The 18,005-nt window shown below is 50.8% G+C and overlaps 2 protein-coding genes across 4 annotated transcripts in view; both read left to right on the top strand.

Annotated features, from left to right (window-relative positions):
* The first annotated feature begins 6,465 nt into the window (after positions 1 to 6,465).
* Positions 6,466 to 9,628, top strand: Sftpc (surfactant protein C). The gene is made up of 6 exons (XM_029469222.1): positions 6,466 to 6,529; positions 7,816 to 7,974; positions 8,302 to 8,424; positions 8,659 to 8,769; positions 9,108 to 9,264; positions 9,478 to 9,628. The coding sequence occupies exons 1-5, from the start codon at positions 6,488 to 6,490 to the stop codon at positions 9,252 to 9,254; spliced, it is 582 nt and encodes a 193-aa protein (XP_029325082.1). The 5' UTR covers positions 6,466 to 6,487; the 3' UTR covers positions 9,255 to 9,264; positions 9,478 to 9,628.
* A 291-nt stretch (positions 9,629 to 9,919) lies between these two features.
* Bmp1 (bone morphogenetic protein 1) overlaps positions 9,920 to 18,005 on the top strand; it is a 49,357-nt gene continuing 41,271 nt past the window's right edge. Inside the window, exons 1-2 of one of the 3 annotated variants that reach the window (XM_029469021.1) lie at positions 9,920 to 10,055; positions 10,545 to 10,714. In XM_029469021.1, the coding sequence (XP_029324881.1) occupies positions 10,546 to 10,714 (169 nt within the window). In that variant the 5' untranslated portion in view covers positions 9,920 to 10,055; position 10,545. Of the gene's footprint in view, positions 10,056 to 10,328; positions 10,715 to 18,005 lie in introns of those variants that run through there. The other 2 variants (XM_021181280.1, XR_002379636.1) reach the window with 2 other exon arrangements.

Here is an 18,005-nt window from a genome sequence, read left to right as displayed (position 1 = left end):
AGGCTCTGCGTCTGATCTCCAGAATTGTGTGTGCAGAGAATGCATTTGTATAAGAATTGTGTCTATGCAGGGTGCACATGGATCTGTGGACCTACGGTGCACCTGTGTGTGTGTCTTGGTTTTGAGGGGGCGTAGAACTAAGGGGTATGTCGCAAGTGACTCATGTACATCCAGGTTGGCATGAGAGATTGGGAGCTTGAGGGTGCGAGCTTGTTTGCATCAGCTGAGGAACACAGCGTGCTTTTGTGCCTGTGAGCTGAAAAAGGAAAGGGTAACCGCTGGAGTGGGAAGTGTGGACCGTTTCACGCTGCACGGCCACAGTTGGAGTTGGAAGAGCCTTCGGGGTGCTCCAGCTCAGGTCTTTGTTTCATCAATAAGGAAACTGAGGCTACAAGAAAGCGAAAAGCTGCCAAACTCCCTATCTCTACTGTGTACTTGGCACGGTTAATTGGCTGGCCCTTTGGAGGAAAGGGACATTAATTTCCATCTACAGATAAGGAAAGTGTAGCCCTAGGCCCAGAAGCTCAACCTCAAGTTCACAGCAATCTTTCTACACCAGTGCTCTTCAAAGGGTGACTCTAGAGTCCAAAGCTCCTTGAGAGCCTTCCACGGAGTCCCCGAGGTCAACATACTTTACCTAAGAAGGACATTATTTGTCTATTGCACTTCCATGTTGCCACAAAAAGTACTCTGGAATTTTCCAGAGCTACATGGAGAGTGTTTGATGAAATCTCAGTCTAAAGAGATTTGAAAAAAAAAAAAGAATTATAACAGCAACATTTCTTTCTACAGCTATTTTTGTTTAAAAAGGCAAAGGCGTGTGGGTTGGCAAGATGGCGCAGCAGGTTGCCCCTAAGCCTGACGACCTGAGTTCAATCCCTAGGACCCAAATAGCGGAAGGAGAGAACTAAGTGGCAGAAGCTATTCTCTGATCTCCACAAGCATGCTGAGGCACCATCATACCTAAACAAACAAACAAACAAATCATTAAATAAATAAATAAATGGTTGCAGTGGTTTTTGTTAAAGATATAGAAGTCTGAGAATATAGTTTAGTGGTAGTGTGCACAAGGACCTGGGTTCGAGTTACAAAGTAGCAACGAATGTAATTTTATGGTTGGGGGTCAGCACCTCACAGGGAACTGTATTAAAGGCTCACAGCCTTAGGAAGGGTGAGAACCACTGTTCTAGAGTACTTGAATACAGGTACGCACCACCATCACTGGCTGACTCACATGCCTCTTTTTGTGTTTGAGACAAGGTCTCAAGTATTCCAGGCTAGCCCTAAACTTACATAGCTGGGGATAACCTTGAACTTCCGTCCCTTGGACCTGCCACGTGCTGGGATTACAACCATGTATCTACCTTAAAAAGAAAAATGTGAGCCGAGCGGTGGTGGCACATGCCTTTAATCCCAGCACTTCTGAGGCAGAGGCAGGTGGATTTCTGAGTTCAAGGCCAGCCTGGTCTACAGAGTGAGTTCCAGGATAGCCAGGACTACACAGAGAAACCCTGTCTTGAAAAACAAAAACAAACAAACAAAACGTGATGTTGGAGCTCAAACCACATCAAGGGCAAACACTCTTAACAACTGAGCTACAGCCCCATTTGCTTCTGTTATGAATCATAATGTAGATATCTGACATACGGCCCCTGTGAAAGGGTCATTTGACCCCCAAGGGGGTGTGGACTCACAGGATGAGAATTGATGCTCTAGAGGGAAGCTAAAGCAAGATGATCAAGAATCAAGAGCTTCCTGGCCATATAGTGAGATCCCAGCTAAGAAAAAACCCAACCCCCCCAACCCCAAACAAACAAAGAAGAAGAACAACAAAACATCTTCTTTAGTTGTCCGACCTTCAGCCAGAAGGGGAAACCTCTGCTCTGAGTTAAAGTCCCCAGTCTTGCAGCCTGGGATACTCCTGCCTTTTGACACCCACTAGCCTCGTTACCCGTGCTGCCTTGTGTGAGCCAGCTTGAGGGGAAGGAGCAAGGAGGGGTAAGGAGGATGACTGGGGCAGCTGGACAGCCAACCCCACTCGTCCCTGGCACGGCTTTGCCCAGCACACAAAGGGCAGAGTGAATCTTGTCCTGGATTGTGCAGCTGAGGGGCTGGGAGCAGGCAAAGGATAGTGGCCACTGTGAGGTTTTCCACTGCCAGAGTTGTCACAGAGGGCAACCCAGAGACAAGGGGGAGGAGTTTGGAGCCTAGGATTAGCTAGCGAGAGGTGCCCTGAGGATGAAGTAGATGACAGTGATGACGATTGGCCTTTGATGCCCATGAAGTCATCTGAGTGTCAGGACAGCTTTGTGAGGCGGGGAAGTCGGGGTGGGGGGGGCAGTAGGCCCATTTCAGAGATGAACACAGTAAAGTTGAGAAAAGTAGGGCTTTTTTTCCTGTGGGTTCCAGAGCTTCCAGGGGGAACACAGACCTCATGTATCAAAGGAAGACACTAGGGACTTGCGGAGGGAAACTCCTTGTGTTTGGTAACAACAGCCTTCTGGTTGTGTACGATCACATATAGGCTGTGTGCATGCTCCTTGCTGTGACAAGTTCACAGAACTGTAAAAAAAACATGTTTAACATATTCCTTTCCTTCTGACTGGGAAGACAAGTAGGCTGACAACCCTCTCCCCATCTTTCATAGCAGATTCCAGTTAACACTGTGTGTGCTAAATGGCAGGTGAACAATGAGGGACCATGAAAGGATTGCAGAGTCTGGGGCTGAGGGACAGGTCACAGAGTATGTGCCCTTGACTCATGGCCTTTCAGGGTGAGTGCATTCACAGTCAGGACTAGCTTCAGTGAGAGCAAGTAAAGAAGGCTGTACCATAGGGCTGGGCTGGGGGCAAGGTTGAGGTCTGTGTCCAAGCTGAAGAGGTAGCTTCCCTCCTTCCCCACTCCCTCTCCTCTCCTCTTCCTTCTCCAAGGAACCCAAGACCCCTACCAGATGTTGAGAAACATCTGAAATTCACTCAGGGAAGCTTGACAGCAGCTTCTCCCAGACCCCATAAAAACAAGTTGTTGCTGTTCTTTTAAAGTCCCAATGCTGTGAGAACCCAGCTTAAGGGCAGCCTGAGGATCCGAGAGAGAACAGAAGTGTTCTCCCTACACTTAGCAATGATAGCAAGCCCCCGCTGTAGCTCCTGTTCGGAATAAGTACCACAACTGGACACTGCGGCCCCCCGAGATGCCCACAGGGACCCCGAGATGCTTCCAGTTCTTGGCTCTCCTGCTGGCCTGCTGCCCACCTGGCTCAGACCCAGTGTGTGTGAGTCAGCCATCAATCTCAAGGTTTCCAGAACAACCCAGGGTAGGAGTGGGAGCCTGGGGGTTGGGCAGAGGGGTGGGCAGTGCAAGGAGGCTGTCTTTTACATCTGTCACCTGCACACAACCACGGGGAGAGAACATTGGCTCTCTTTTCCTTTCCTTCCCTCAGACCTCCCCTTTTTCCATTGACACTAAGACACTTTGCTGAGCTGTGGGAGGCTTGGGCAAATATTTAAGGGGGCAGTTAGAGAGCCAAGGAAGACAGTGGGAGCAAACATTTCCTTCCTTCTCCCCTCCACTAAGTGTCTCAGGAACTCTCATCTCAGATGCCAGACTGCTGTACAGCCTTGATACTGAGGCCCTCCAGCTGGAGAGGGGATTCTTGGGGGACAGGGAGGCTGCCAGGGCTGGAGAGAAGGGGGCCAGCTTGTGATCAAAGGGAAAGGACAAGGTGCTAGGGAGCTGGGTGACATTTCAGAGTTCAAGTAGAATTGGCGCTGTATCTGCATTTGGCATTCACCCATTCAACAATACATGGAACAGAACACGGTGACACATGCGTATAATCTTGCACTCGGGAGGCTAAGCCAAGAGGATTGCCACCAGTTCAACGCCAACCTGGGGTTGGGGGGGGGGGAGATGAGGTTGTCTCAAAGTAAAATCAAGGGACTGGAGAAATGGCTCAGAGGTCACCAGCATGCATTGCTCTTGCAGAAGGCCAGAATTCAGTCCCCCAGTTCAACAGCTGAAGTCCACCTCCAGGGGATCTGGCTCAGTCTATGGCCTCCACGGCACAGTACACACGTGCCACACAGATACATATGCAGGCAAAAAGTAAACCTCAAAAACAATTCTTTTGGAAAGTTTTAAACATTTTTTCCTTTTAAAAATATTTTGATATTGTATGTGTGTTTTCAAGGCCGAACATTTGGTACTGGAAAACCAATGGGTATGTTCTTCCCTGGGGAGGGCCACCCTTTCCCACCCTCACCCTGGCTTCCCCCAGTTGCCCATGGTTCTTTGTGTAGGATTTAGGCCTTGTGGGCTTTTCCTCATCCAGTTTGGCCCATTCATTGGTGTCGTTCTTGTCTCTCATCTGGGCAGTCGGGTTGTTTAGTTTAGAGTTTGTATGAGCTTCTGATAACACTAGGAGACACAGTCTCAAGCAAAGTCCCTGATCACAATCCTCTGGCTCTCACAACCCTTCTGTCTCCTGTTCTGCAATGTCCTTGGAGCCTTAGATGTGAAGGGTTTTGTGGGTGTATTCATTGGGACTGGACTCCACAACTCTTCATTTTGACTGGTTGTGGTTTTCTGTAGTAGTCTCTGTCTGTTGCAAAAACAAGTTTCCTTGACGAGGGGTGAGGACTATACTTCTCCGTGGGTGTAAGGACAAATGTGTATAGACTATTCTTAGGGATTATGTTGGTGTAGTGGTTGTAGGCTCCCCTCCAATAACCATCATTAGTACTGAGTAGCTAGCTAGGTTTCCAGTACTAGGTATGAATTCTCTCTTGTTGAGGGAGTCCTAAGTCAAATTAGAGAGTTGTTGGTTATGCAAAAGCAATTTTTTTTTAAAGCATGTGCGAGAATATGCATCTGTATGTAACTTCTTTAGGTGATTTTTGTATAAGGGACTTGCACACCTGTGGATTTGGTATGTCCATGAGGAGTCTTTGAAACAACTTGGGAGACAACCTGGCACCTGTGTGGGAGAACAGGGTGTCAGGTCAATACAGGGAAGTACTGTGCTCTGGCTTACACAGTCATAAAAGTTCAGAGGCACAAAGATTTTTCAAGATCATCTGGCCAACAACTAAAAAAGAATTGGAGGGCTGGAAAGATGAGCACTGGTTAGGAGCACTGGCTGCTCTTCCAGAGGACCCATGCTTGACACTTAACACCCATATGGAAGTTGGAAACGCTCTGTAACTCCAGTTCCAGAGGATCTGATGTCCTTTTCTGACCTCCAAGGGCACCAGGCATTCAGGTGGTACAGAGACAAACACTTAGGCAAAGCCCTCATCCACATCAAATAAAAATAAATAAGTCTTTAAAAGGGAATTGGAGGCATGTATCCAACCCCAAGTTGAAAGGGTGCAGGCAATCCTAGGTCACTCACTGGTAGATGTGACTTAGTACCCCATAGCACAGGAGAGGATTTGGGGAAAGAGAGAAGGCAGCGATGGGGAGAAGGAGGAAGAGGAGGAGGTCGTGAAAGTGAATGGGATTTGGTGAAATCACATAGGGCTCCTTTAGAAGTTATTATAAAAAGGAGCACAGAAGGGTAGATAGGGCAGTAGAGGAGCAGAGATGGCTGGGACCACACTCAATCCTGGACAAGGTCATCTTGGCTTAAGAAAATGTCAGGGGCTGGGGACGTGGCTCAGCAGTAGAGGGCTTCCCAAGCATGCTATGACCCTAAGTGTGATCCTCAGTGCCAGGAGGCAAAGGGTGATAAGGGTATTATAGAGTAAGCCATCAGAGCAGTCAACATACAGACAATGCCAAAGCAAAGAGTGAAACGGTACTCAGCGCCCATGAGTAATAATTTCCCATCCGTGGGGACAGAGTTTCCAGAGTTAGGAAGACAGGAGCAAATCTGAGGATAGGAATGGCACGTGTGGGAGAAGGTGGGGTAAAGAGGAATCTGACCCTAAGGAACCATGCTAATGGACCCCAGGTGCTGTCCCAAGCTCTGTTCCTCCACCACCCTCCTCTCCAGCCCCATCAACAAGCGCCACTTTTTCAGTCCCTGAATGGAACTCGTGCCTGAGCCTGGGGAGGTTATCTTGAGGCGAGGAATGGCCAGATTTCTTGGCTGCCACCAGAACAGTTTGGCCTGTGAGAAGAAGAGAAGCCACAGGGCTGCAGGGGCAGGTGCCAGCAAGCGAGGCAGACATGCCAGAAAGACACCCACGGTGAGAGGAGCAGGTGGCCTGAGGGTGAGTTTGCTTACCTCACCCAGGTTTGCTCTTGTTGGGGCCAAGAGGATTCATGTGCCTAGGCCAAGGGCCCTTGGGGGTTCTTGCAGTTGCCTTATCGGGGGCCTGGGCTCTAAAAAGCCAGGAACAAACAAGCTACAAAGCCAAGGACTTGGCTGGCAGACAGGAGGCCCAGTCCTTCACCCCTGTCCTCTCTCTCTGATGATATATATAAGACACTGGTCACACCAGAGAGATGAGGAGAGGAGAGAGAGAGAGAGAAACCTTACAAAATGGACGTGGGTAGCAAAGAGGTCCTGATGGAGAGTCCACCGGTGAGTGTGTGTGTATGTGTGTGTGTGTGTGTGTGTGTGCATACATAGTATACTGGACTTGACTGTCCATCCTCCAGTAGGCTTTTTTTCTTTTTCTAGACTCATATACTCAATTAGCTTCGGGTTGGGCTGTTAGGATAGAGATACCTTGATCATTAAGAGTCCCTGGTAAAGGCAAGCATGACAGCCACAAATTCCTGTATAAAGGGATGGAGAGCCACAGAGGGGTCAATAGAAAGTCCTGTGAAGATCACCGATAGCACCACCACGTAGTTGGGAGGCTACAGGAAGCCCCACAGAGCAAATGACAGTGAGGCTGGACTGTAGATCAGTAGCTAGAGCCCTTTGCAAATGTGGAGACCTGGGTTTGGTCCCCAGTACCACATAATCCAGGCATGGAGGTGCACACTGTTTGGAAGTGTAAGCAAGATAATCATTCAGGGTCATCCTTAGATAGATGAGGAGTTGAAAGGCAGCCTGGGTCATAGATATGGGTTTTTTTTCCTTAAAAAAAAAAAGGATGGCTCAGTAGGTAGCGGTGCTTGCCACCAAATGTGGTGGCTCGAGTTTAATCTCTGGAATTCACATGATGAAAGGAGATGAAAGTTGTCCCTGACTTAAACACACACATGTACATGCACACTCACACATACTACACACACACACACACACACAATGTACCCTCACACATACCACACACATGTACACAAACATGCACACTCACACCACATACATACACTCTCACACACGCCACACACATGTGCACACACAGACACTCATACCACACACACACATACACACGTACCTTCACACACATCACACACATGCACACTCAAACATATCCCCTACACACGTATACACGCACCCACACTAAATAAGTGTAAAAAACCATGAAGCTGGCACATGGACTGGATTGGGAAGGAACAAAGGGGACCCGTGTAAAGGCATAGAGACGGGGCTACCTGGATCCTTTGAGGGAGCAAAAACTCAGGTTATGTCTGGGGCATCAGTCGTCGTGGGAAAACAGAAGAAGAGATTGGTAGCTGGCTCTCTTGGATTATTCCAAACCTAGACTTTGCTTCTAACTTTCTATGTAGCTATGATTTTTGTTAGAGTCCAACCACCTTCCCCAAAGCCTTCCTTCCCCAAAGCCTCTGATCTCCCCAGCTCTTCCTTGCACACTCATAGCCTAAAGAGGTCTGGGGGGTGTGTCCCCCTTGCACAGGGAGAGCGGGAGCCACCCTCTCCACTACCCACTTGTCTCTCTGCTCCCCTTGCTCTCTCAGGATTACTCAGCGGGTCCCAGGAGCCAGTTCCGCATTCCCTGCTGCCCCGTGCACCTCAAACGCCTTCTCATCGTGGTTGTGGTGGTGGTCCTCGTTGTCGTGGTGATTGTGGGGGCTCTGCTCATGGGCCTTCACATGAGTCAGAAACACACTGAGATGGTGAGCGGGCCTGGGTTGGGCAAAGAGACACAGCAGACAGGGGGTTGGGGGACATGATGGGGGGATGGGCAGCTGTTCGGGAGGAAGAGAAGGGAGTGGACAGATATGAGCACATCTTGGGTAACACAAACAGAGATGAGGTAGCCATCCTGCCTAGATCCTCTCCCCCAGGCCCTGGCCTAGTGTGATAACCATCGGTCGCTCCAACACCTCTTATGTTTAGCCTTCCTGGGATCTCAGGATAGAGGATTCTGAGTAGATATGGGTACCGAAAGGGTGAGGGAAGAAAGAGAAATACCAGGCAGCATTCCGACATCCTTCCCCTAGGTCCTTGAGATGAGCATCGGAGCACCGGAAACTCAGAAACGCCTAGCCCTGAGTGAGCGAGCAGACACCATTGCTACCTTCTCTATCGGCTCCACTGGCATCGTTGTGTATGACTACCAGCGGGTGAGAATGCCGGAGGGACCACTGGGACTTTACTGGAACTAGCCAGTTGGAGCATTTCCAGAGGTCTTTCCCCATTCTGTGCCTGGCTACCTCACCTCAGATGCTTGAACCACCCCACCCCCACCCCCACCCTCCGTGGACAATCTAAAGGAAGTTGGTTGGCTGAGAACGAGGGTGGGGGAGGAAGCAAGGCAAGGGGACCTTGTGAATGACCTCCAGGGTTGTATACCTTAGCTCCTGACGGCCTATAAGCCAGCTCCAGGAACCTACTGCTACATCATGAAGATGGCTCCAGAGAGCATCCCTAGTCTTGAGGCTTTCGCTAGAAAACTCCAGAACTTCCAGGTGGGTATGTTAGAGAGGGAGCGAGCAGTCTTCCTCTGAGGGTTGAGTAGAGGGACATGTGAAAGGATGACTAGCGTACCCTGTGTGGTATTGATGTTTCTGGATCAGACATGTTCTCCTCTCTCCATGGACCTGGGTCCTGCCATCCCTACCAGCTCTCAGGTGGCCCTGCTAAGTTGCTGGCCTTGGCTGAGCTTAGACATGACCTATGGGCTTCTGTTTCCAACCCAGTCCCTCTCTGAATTCGTGAGGAAACTGACCCTCGAGAATTTGCCTTACCAACTTAGTGTCCCACACTAAATAAAGCAGGTGACATTGAAAGCAGGTGTTCTTTCCAGGCCAAGCCCTCCACACCCACCTCTAAGCTGGGCCAGGAGGAAGGGCATGATGCTGGTTCTGAGTCTAATGCTTCCGGGAGAGACCTGGCTTTCCTAGGCCTTGCTGTGAGCACCCTGTGTGGAGAGCTACCACTCTACTATATCTAGCACCCCACAGGTGAGCAACAGTACCTTTCAGGGTGCCTGGGCAACACTGGCAGGGCTTGGGGTGCCTGCTTTGTCAGGGGACCTACTAGGTATCTCTTAAAGTCAGTGGTCTCAGGAGCTCGGAGGATGGAGGGTTCCCAGACACATCCCACACTGGACCCAAGCGGGTGGCTTCTTCAGTCCCCTTCCCTCACATGATAAGCATCAGTTCTTTGCTTCACAGGGTCGGTAGAAACCGCAGCGGGACAGAAAAGACCCTCCGCAAAGGGTCTTTGTCAAACAAGCAGGAAGCTGCTCCTGCCCAGAAACCGGTGGAAGTCTGTAAAGGAAAGGTGTCTCTCCTATGGGCCAAGGGGATCCTACCACAAAAGAATAAAGCAGCCTGATTGAAAAACAAAGAGTGGCGCTTCTTTTCTTTCACATTTTCTCAGCTTCTAGCAGAAGCCGTCCTGGGAAGAAGAGGGTTTGGAGAGTTGGGGCGCTTTGCCACGTCCTTTCTAAGAGTGATGGAGGTTTGGTCCTACCCCAGGTAATGGGGAACAGAGCAAAAGGCAGGGACAGAGGACGGGACCTGGGTGCCATACACGGGTGTTAGGCGCCCTCCAGCGGTGTGTCCGCAAGGAAGGACAGCGACAGAGACAGGCAGGGAGACAGCTAGACAGAAACAGCGAGAAGCGAGAAAGCCGAGGTCTAAGACAGACAGACTCTGGAGTCTCTGGGAGAGAACGATCGATCGCTGATCCAGTGTCTAAGAGGAAACGGACCTGACAGCGTGTCCCGTGCCCGGAGGCACTCCGCCTGGTACAAGACAGCGGCCTGTAGGGGGCCCCTCGCGGAGCGGTGCCTCCGGTCATCCCGGGCCCGCGCCCCCTCCCCGGCCCCTGCCCCAGTCCCAGGCAGCGGATTCCCCTCCGGGGCGGGCGGTGCTACTCTCGTCCTCCCCGCCCGGCTGGCGTGCTTCCCGGCCCGGCCGAGCACGGTCCCGGCCCCGAGGGGGGCTGAGCTGGGCGAAAACCCGCCCTCCAGCGAGCTCATTTCCCTAAAAGGGGGGGTGGGGTGGGGAGTGGGAGGGCGGCGAGAAAAGAAAGGGAGCGACCGAGAGGAGGGCGAGGGGACGCCGGAGCCCAGGGCCGGAGAGAGCCGGGCCGAGCGGGGGGCGGGAGACAGGAAACGGGACGGGAAGAGGTGGCCTCGGGGGGAGAGCGCCTCCCCTTCGCCTTCAGCGCTCCCTTCCCCGTCGCCCCGCTCCCGCGTCCGGGCGCGACCGCCACCGCCACCGCCGCCCGCCAGCATGCCCGGCGTGGCCCGCCCGCCGCTGCCGCTGCTGTCGCTGCCGCTGCTACTGCTGCTGCTGCTGCTCCCGCGCGCCGGCCGGCCGCTGGACTTGGCCGACTACACCTACGACCTGGGCGAGGAGGACGCCCCGGAGCTCCTCAACTACAAAGACCCTTGCAAGGCGGGTGAGCGACCCCCGGCTCCCCCAGGGCGCACGGAAGCCGGGCGTGGGCAGGCTGGGATCGAGGCTCCTGGCCGGGCAGGGGTTGGGGTTGGGGTTGTAGTTGGGGTTGGGGGAGGACAGTCCAGTGTGGGAAGCTGGGAGCTGCTTGGTTGGCAATGCAGTGGGGGAACAAAAGACCGAGGGAGAAAGGGAGGGGGAAGTTTGGGGGACTTTTAGGACTGAAGTTTTGCTGCTGTTTGTGGAAACTGCTGCGGCTGCCGTTTGCCTTCACAGAGGAATCCTGGGGAAACCTCCCTCGGTCCCAGCGAATCCCGCTGGCAAGGAGGCTTTTTCTCCACCGGGAAACTTTACTGGCCAAACTCTCTCTCTCTCTCTCTCTCTCTCTCTCTCTCTCTCTCTCTCTCTCTCTCTCTNTGTGTGTGTGTGTGTGTGTGTGTGTATGTGTCCGTCCGTGTCCCTTCTCCCCTATCCCTCCTGCTTTGTGGAACACTGGTGTTTGCCTGCTTGTCTGTTTGCCATAGTGCCGCACAGCACATCTGTCTGGTTTGATGCCCAGAAGGCCTGCAGCTCCAAAGGGATAGATTTCCCGGCTTCTCAGCCCAGTGGAAGGAGAAAGTTTTTCAAGAGGTTCTATGGAATACTTCTTCATAGTCAATCCTATGAATCTAGCCAGCAGCAAGAGCTCTCTGAACACTCAAGAGACAGCTGTCAAAGTCAGAGAAATCGGCCTCGGGGTGGGGGCTTGGGGGGCACAGGGGGACTTACCTGTGCCTTTGTGTGCCAGGAGAGCTTTGCCAGAGCCCAGTTAGGTTAGCAAATGAATCTCACAAAGAGATCTCAGATATTCCACATCAGCTCTCTGGTCCTACAGACACCTGAGGCTAATTAGTCAAGTCAGGGCTTCTAGTGTGTGTGTGTGTGTGTGTGTGTGTGTGTGTGTGTGTGTGTGTGTGTGATCTTTGTTCATGAGGACTCTCCTGCTGTGATTCCCTTGGAGTGACCAGATGACCAGACACACTCAGGCCATTGGCCTAATTGATGTTCCCGAGTAGGCTGTCTGGAACACACTGGGGACAAGTTGTCACAACTTTTCCTCGACTTCCCACTTCTGGCTTCAGCCTGTCTGCAAAGAGCTAGAGCCAGGGACTGGGACACAAGGAATGGACACAAAGTCTTGGGACAGGCAGCTACAATCTTGAGCACAGAGGACCTAATCAGGGACTCTCCTTACTCCATCCACCCTTAGGTAGGATAGGGACCATTTTACAGGACAGGACAAACCAAACCCTTCAGTCTTTCCTCTTCCATGCCTGGTATGCTGTAGGCAAACCAGGACAGTAAAAGTCTCCATCTCATTGTGTGTGGTAGGAGGGCAGGAGGAAGAATGAGCAGGGCATGAAATCTGAAGGACTCATTAGCCACCGGGAAGGCTGAGCACAGTCTCTGAACTTCAGTTCCTCATTAGAGAACTAGCTGGTGGGTAAGGGCTAAATCTGAGAACATATATAATTCACTTATTACTAACACACAGCAAACACTATATAAAAGTTCATTCCCTGTGCTCTGTGCCTCCAGCTCTTGATTAATGTCTTTGAGAGGGTATGGACTTGGATTTTAGAAAAAGCTAACATCTCTCTGACCCTGTACGGTGTCTCATATCCATTCAGTGATGTACGTTTCTTGATATGTCTCAGGGCTGGGTTTGATGTTGTGGGAGGTGTAAAGAGTTGTCAGACAGATCTCTGTCCTTAAAGAGATCACATTCTAAGCAAGTGTCCAAGCGCACACTAATGTTACACAGCATAAGCCAGGAAGATTAGGGTCCCTCATCAGCTCTTCGTTCCTGGTGATGGGGAGGGCAGAGCAAAGCGGTTGAAGGGGTCTGGGAAGGTTTGCAGAGTGGAGATTTTTGAGGAGGCACCAGGACAGGAGCACAGCCTCCAAGAATGGATAGGAAGCTATGCTCATGTTGAGAATGGGAATGATTTTGGGGAATAGCAATAGGCTCAGGGCTCCATCCCTAGTCTCAGATTTCATGCTAGGGTGGGGCTGACTGAGTTGGAGCTTCAAACAAGGGCTCTGGAGAAAGTTCTCTACCAGGGTGATGTGAGGCTGGTGGGGAGCTCAGCCAGGCCTGAGGTGGCTGAGAGGTCCTAGAGCCTGCCAGGGCCTAGCTTCAGGGTCAGATCAGGCCTTCTTCTTGGGTGTGACTGATGCTAGGCCCTGTGGATCACCCCGGCAGGAAACTGGACTGGTGTACATATACATCTGCCGAGCCCTGTCTCCTGCCCCCCTCCAGCTACAGGCCCACCAAATCTTTCTTTGTGCTGCTGCTTCCTGCTAGGTTTGCTTCTTGGCCCCATCCATAGCCTTGACCCCAGATGCTAGGGGTGCTTGTGGCGGGTGTCTGCCTTAGCCTCCTTTGGAAGGGACTGATACACCCTCTTCTTTCTCTTCCTCCACCTCCCTCCTCCCTCCTCCTCTGCCTCTTCTACATCCTCCTGCTTCCTCTTCCCACACAGAGAACTAGCACTGAAAACTCTTTGATTCTCCCAGCTCAAACGGGACCTTGCAGTTTATTCTAAACATAGCTGGGCATCAACATAGTCTGAAATGATTGCTTTAGTTACTGTCTGCATTAGACTTATTTATTTACTTTTGTAGATGGGGTCTCACCAGATTTCCCTTGAACCCATCATCCTCTGCCCGTAGCCTCCCACATGCGAAGATTATTACAGGGGTGAGCCACCACATCCACTTATGGCTGCTGTTAAAGTAAGGACAAAATTTAAGACCCTTGATGTTCTGGGGAAAGTCCTGAACTTTGGGGCGAGAAGCCAACCTGGGGAATGGGTGTGCTTAAGGCTGACTCTTCCAAGTCTGCGCTCAGGTTATTTACTGGAAACTCTGGTTTCTTACGTTGAAAAGCCACGGAAGAGGATTTTGGAGATTCCCAGCCTAGTGTCTTGCCACTGACACATCTGGCTTTCACTTAGACCTCAGGCAGCAGCCAGTTTGTTGTCTGCGGGAGAGGTGGTCTGTATTTACAGGTCCCTCTTGCCTCCCTCCCTCCTGGGACTTTGTGGCCCAGGTATGGAACCCAGAGAAAGCACATGACCTTATCTCTCACCAGACCACATTCCCTCTTCCAGACATCCTGAGTGAGTCACTCCGCTCAACTAAGACCCTGCTCCCTGCCTGAGTCACCCTCACTTTTAGATGCCCTAAGAGTCGAGGAAAACATCTCTTATGGGCCCTAATGGAGAGGGACCGGTGAGATGCCTCAGGATGAGAGGACTCTTCTTTTGTTTTGAGACAGGATCTCACTGTGTAGCTGTGGCTGGCCTGGAACTCACAGAAATCTTCCTCTGCCTTTCTTGAGTGCTGGGATTAAAGCGTGCCCCACCACTGCTGGCAGAAGAAGGGACTCTTATGAACTCTGTTACTCCAGTGATTTGGGGGAAAACTCCAGTGTTGGTGGCGGGGAGCAGGCCACCTCCTGAGGCGGTATATGGGGCTTAGTGGCTCTTTCTTCCTCCTGACACACGTGCACGCCTCTGTCCATTCCAAGCAGCCCCTTTCCTTCAAGGAAATGCTTTTGCTTTCTCTTATTGGTCAGAACACACTGGAACTCGCACAGGGAATTGGTTGTATATATTTGTGTGTGAGTCTTTGCTTCATAGCAGGTCTGTTCACCTGTGTGTGTTGGGCTCTTGTGTGAGCACAGGCACAGATGTGCACTGGTGTGTAAGTGGATGACGGAATGAGTCTGTTTGCATAGTCTGGGGCCTTAAGTACTTCCTCCCTTGGCTACAAGTCTGCATTCATTGAGGGAAATACATGCCTGTGCTGCATACAAGCCCTTGGAGCTCCATCACACCAACCAGGCTCCACTCAGGAGGTGAGACCTGGCCATGCCAAGGGGAGGGAACTTTGGAGTCCAGAAGCTGACCTGAGGGACAAAGATTGCTTGCTTTCTAGGTCCACATGCATATTGATATGTGTGTCTCTCTGATCTTTCCCCTCCAGCACTGGGCCTGGCTACAGAGCCTCAAGTGCTTCCTGCCTGGTTTATAGCCAGACAACAAAACAAAAACTTGTGATACCGTGTTGAAAACAGTTGCTTCTTTGACCCTGACCTTGACCCCAGGGCTTCCTTTGGGCCAGGAAAGCATCCTGAACTCTCTTGCATCTGGATTGTCCGGCTTCCTAAGGTTAGGATCCCAGATGGACCAGCTGTCAGCCCAACTCCTGGCCGTAAGCTCCCCTCCCACCCCACCCTGCCCCCATTCTGTTCCCATGCATTCTTCAGCCGTGACATCTCTACCACAGGGCATCCAGCTGAGCTCTGTAGCCAACCCTGCTCCTTCTACTTTCCCTGCCCTGGTCCCACACTGCCTGGACTCATAGGCCAACATGGTTCTGTAGTGTCTGTCCATAGATTCGTTCAGATGGGGAGTGAGTGCAAGAGACCCAGCATGTCTAGGGAAGGTTTGGAGCTGACTCTGAGTCTCCGGGATTGGTGTGGCAAGCACAGTGAACTGGATGTTTCGCCATTGCTTTCTGTGCTCTAGGCTCCAGTGCTAGATGCTTCGTAGACATGTCCTTATTCCGTAAAGTAATCTTAGGAGATGCATTATATCATGTGTTTTCTTTGGATGGGAGAAAACAGAGGTTTCAGAAAGTTTACGTGAATGTCAGCTAGTGGGAGCCAAACTAGATTCAAAGACTAGTTTCACCTTCCAAAGACTCCACTGTTGGCTTATCTTCCAGCATGGGCTCGGCCGCCTTCTGTAAGGTGTAAAGTTGGTCTGGACAGAACCTCTACAGACTTTGTGATTATTGCATAAGAAATGCAGTGTAATAGCTACTTGGCATTTGCATTGTATTAAGCATTATACGCCATCTAGAAATGATCTCAAGTATATAGGAGGGGTGAAGATACTTGGTAGCATGCTTACCTAGCACGCACAAACTTTGAGTTGGAACAGGTATGGTGTGGTTCATATCTGTAGACCTAGCATTTGGGAAATAGAGGCAGGAGGATCAGAATTTCCAGATCATCTTTGGCTATATAGGGAGTTTGAAGTCAGAATGAGCCATATAAGACCCTGTCTCAAAAAAGAAAAAGAAGAAAAAAGGAGAGAATATAGGAGGGACATGAGTGGGTTCTATGCAAACACAATGCTACTTTATATACGGACCCGAGTATGTCAAGATTCTATGCAGTCTGTAGGGGTCCTGGAATCGACATTTGGGGAGACTGAGGAACAGCTGTGCCTGGTGATGCCCATGGGTGTGTGTGCAAAAGCCTGGAGGTACCACGTACAAGCAAAAGTACAAAGTATACAGCTGTGTGAGGTGGTCCTGGGATCCTGTCACATAGGAATCCTCCAGACCCCTTTGTGCATGCCACTGAGAATCTTCTTGTGTCTCTGTCACATCAGTTACAAAGCCTGGGTCATGGAGGGTGTCATCTTAAGAGAAGCCTTCCCAAACACAACTAGTTACCAGCTGGTGGGTGACCTTGGGCTTACACCTCCCTCTCTGGCCCCAGGGTCCTGATCTCTGAAGTCAAGGAAGGGGGCTGGCATCGAGCTTCAATGTTATCTCTCCAGATATCTGAAGTGGGACACTCCTAGGGGTGCCTTGTGGCTTACTGAGCAGTTGTGGGCGGGCTAGGATTAAATGGACTCATTAATGAGTGAACACTTTGTGAACTGGAAGACGCTGGGTAAATTTCAACAGACATTTACACAAGGTGTCATTATTGCTACTATTACTGGCTTAATGAGTTCAGAGCTTGCCACTGGCTTGTGTGTGTTGGAGCTTGTATGTTTTTTAAGAACTCTGAGACTGTGTGTATTGTGTGTGTGTGCGTGTGTGTGTGTGTCTATTTTTGTATATACATATTTACAATGTGGGTTCCAGAGAGGTAATGGACTTGGGTAAATCCATCGGGCTAGGAATGGTGAAGCCCGAATATAAATCAATCCTTCCAGAGGCTTAGTATAGTCTAACTTAAGCCAGTTTCCTTTTGGGCTTCAGTTTCCTAGATTGTTAAATGAGAGATTGGCTTGATGCTGCTGAGGTCACTGCTACATCCAGTTGGTCTGTGTCTGAGTGAGTGTGTGTCTCTGCACATGTGTGTCTGAGTGAGTGTGTGTCTCTGCACATGTGTGTCTGAGTGAGTGTGTGTCTCTGCACATGTATTTGCAGACCAGAGGAAAGCTGAAATGATATTCCATTCATTCATTCATTCATTCTGATATGTTCTTTCTATCCCGAATCCAATGCTGGATGCTGCTCACATATGCAGAGGCGGAGTCTTTGACCTCAGTGGCTCTGCACAGACAGCATAAGATTGGATGTCACCATATGCCCATCGGGACATTACCCATCTGTGTCTGACTAAGTGTGTGATAAAGTAAATGTATACGTATCCACCCAGTGGGGCCAACCAGGGAGGAGGAACCCGTGTGTAAGGCCTCAAGGTTAAAACAATTTGTGTAATGCTGACTCTGCGGGGATGAGAAGCAGATGTCACCATGGCTGCAGGGAAGCCGCCGCTGTGTTTCCACCTCCAGCTTGGCCTCCTGCCTCCCTGGGCCCAGCCCAGCCCAGTGTGAAGCTTACATCTGGGCTCCTTCCAAAGCAGGCAGTGCTGTGCTCTGCTTCCTCTAGGAGAGGCTGTTCAACCCATCTCTCCTGAAGCTTCTCTTCCCAGGCTCAGAAGTGGAAATGACCTCCTAGGGATGGGGGTAGCAGTGGGGTTGTCCTACCCCTAGCTAGGCCTTTCCTCTCTAGAGGGAGGACCCAGAAGTGTAGGGTTTGGTTGGCAACTGTTATACCTTTCCCTGTTAGCTAGGAACTTCTTGGTGTTAAGTCTTGGCCTCTTAGATTTGCCTAACCCATGCCAAGTCTTATTGGGTCAGGCAAGCATATTAGACATCTTACAATAGTCTATATCCTCCCTGATGTGGTTAAAATGGCATCCACTATGTAATGCTACATGCTTAGCACAGGCTCAAAACAGACGGCTGGTCAGTCAACTTTCTGACACTGTAACAAAACACCGGAGAGGACCGACTGGCTTAGAGAATAGGTTTATTTTGGCTCACAGTTCCCACGTTTCCAGTCCAAGATAGTGGAGAATATGGTTCTGGAGCCTCATATAGGCAGCAGGTCATGGTGGGAGCCTTTGGCAGAGCAAAATGGGATGAGGAAAGGATAAGGTTTCATAATCCCCTTTAAGGGCAGGCATACACACACACACACACACACACACACAC

The sequence above is a fragment of the Mus caroli genome, chromosome 14 (genome assembly GCF_900094665.2).
Source record: "Mus caroli chromosome 14, CAROLI_EIJ_v1.1, whole genome shotgun sequence".
NCBI classification, from domain to species: Eukaryota; Metazoa; Chordata; class Mammalia; order Rodentia; family Muridae; genus Mus; species Mus caroli.
Note: the sequence above shows the minus strand (reverse complement) of the source record. Positions and strands in the feature narration are given on the sequence as shown.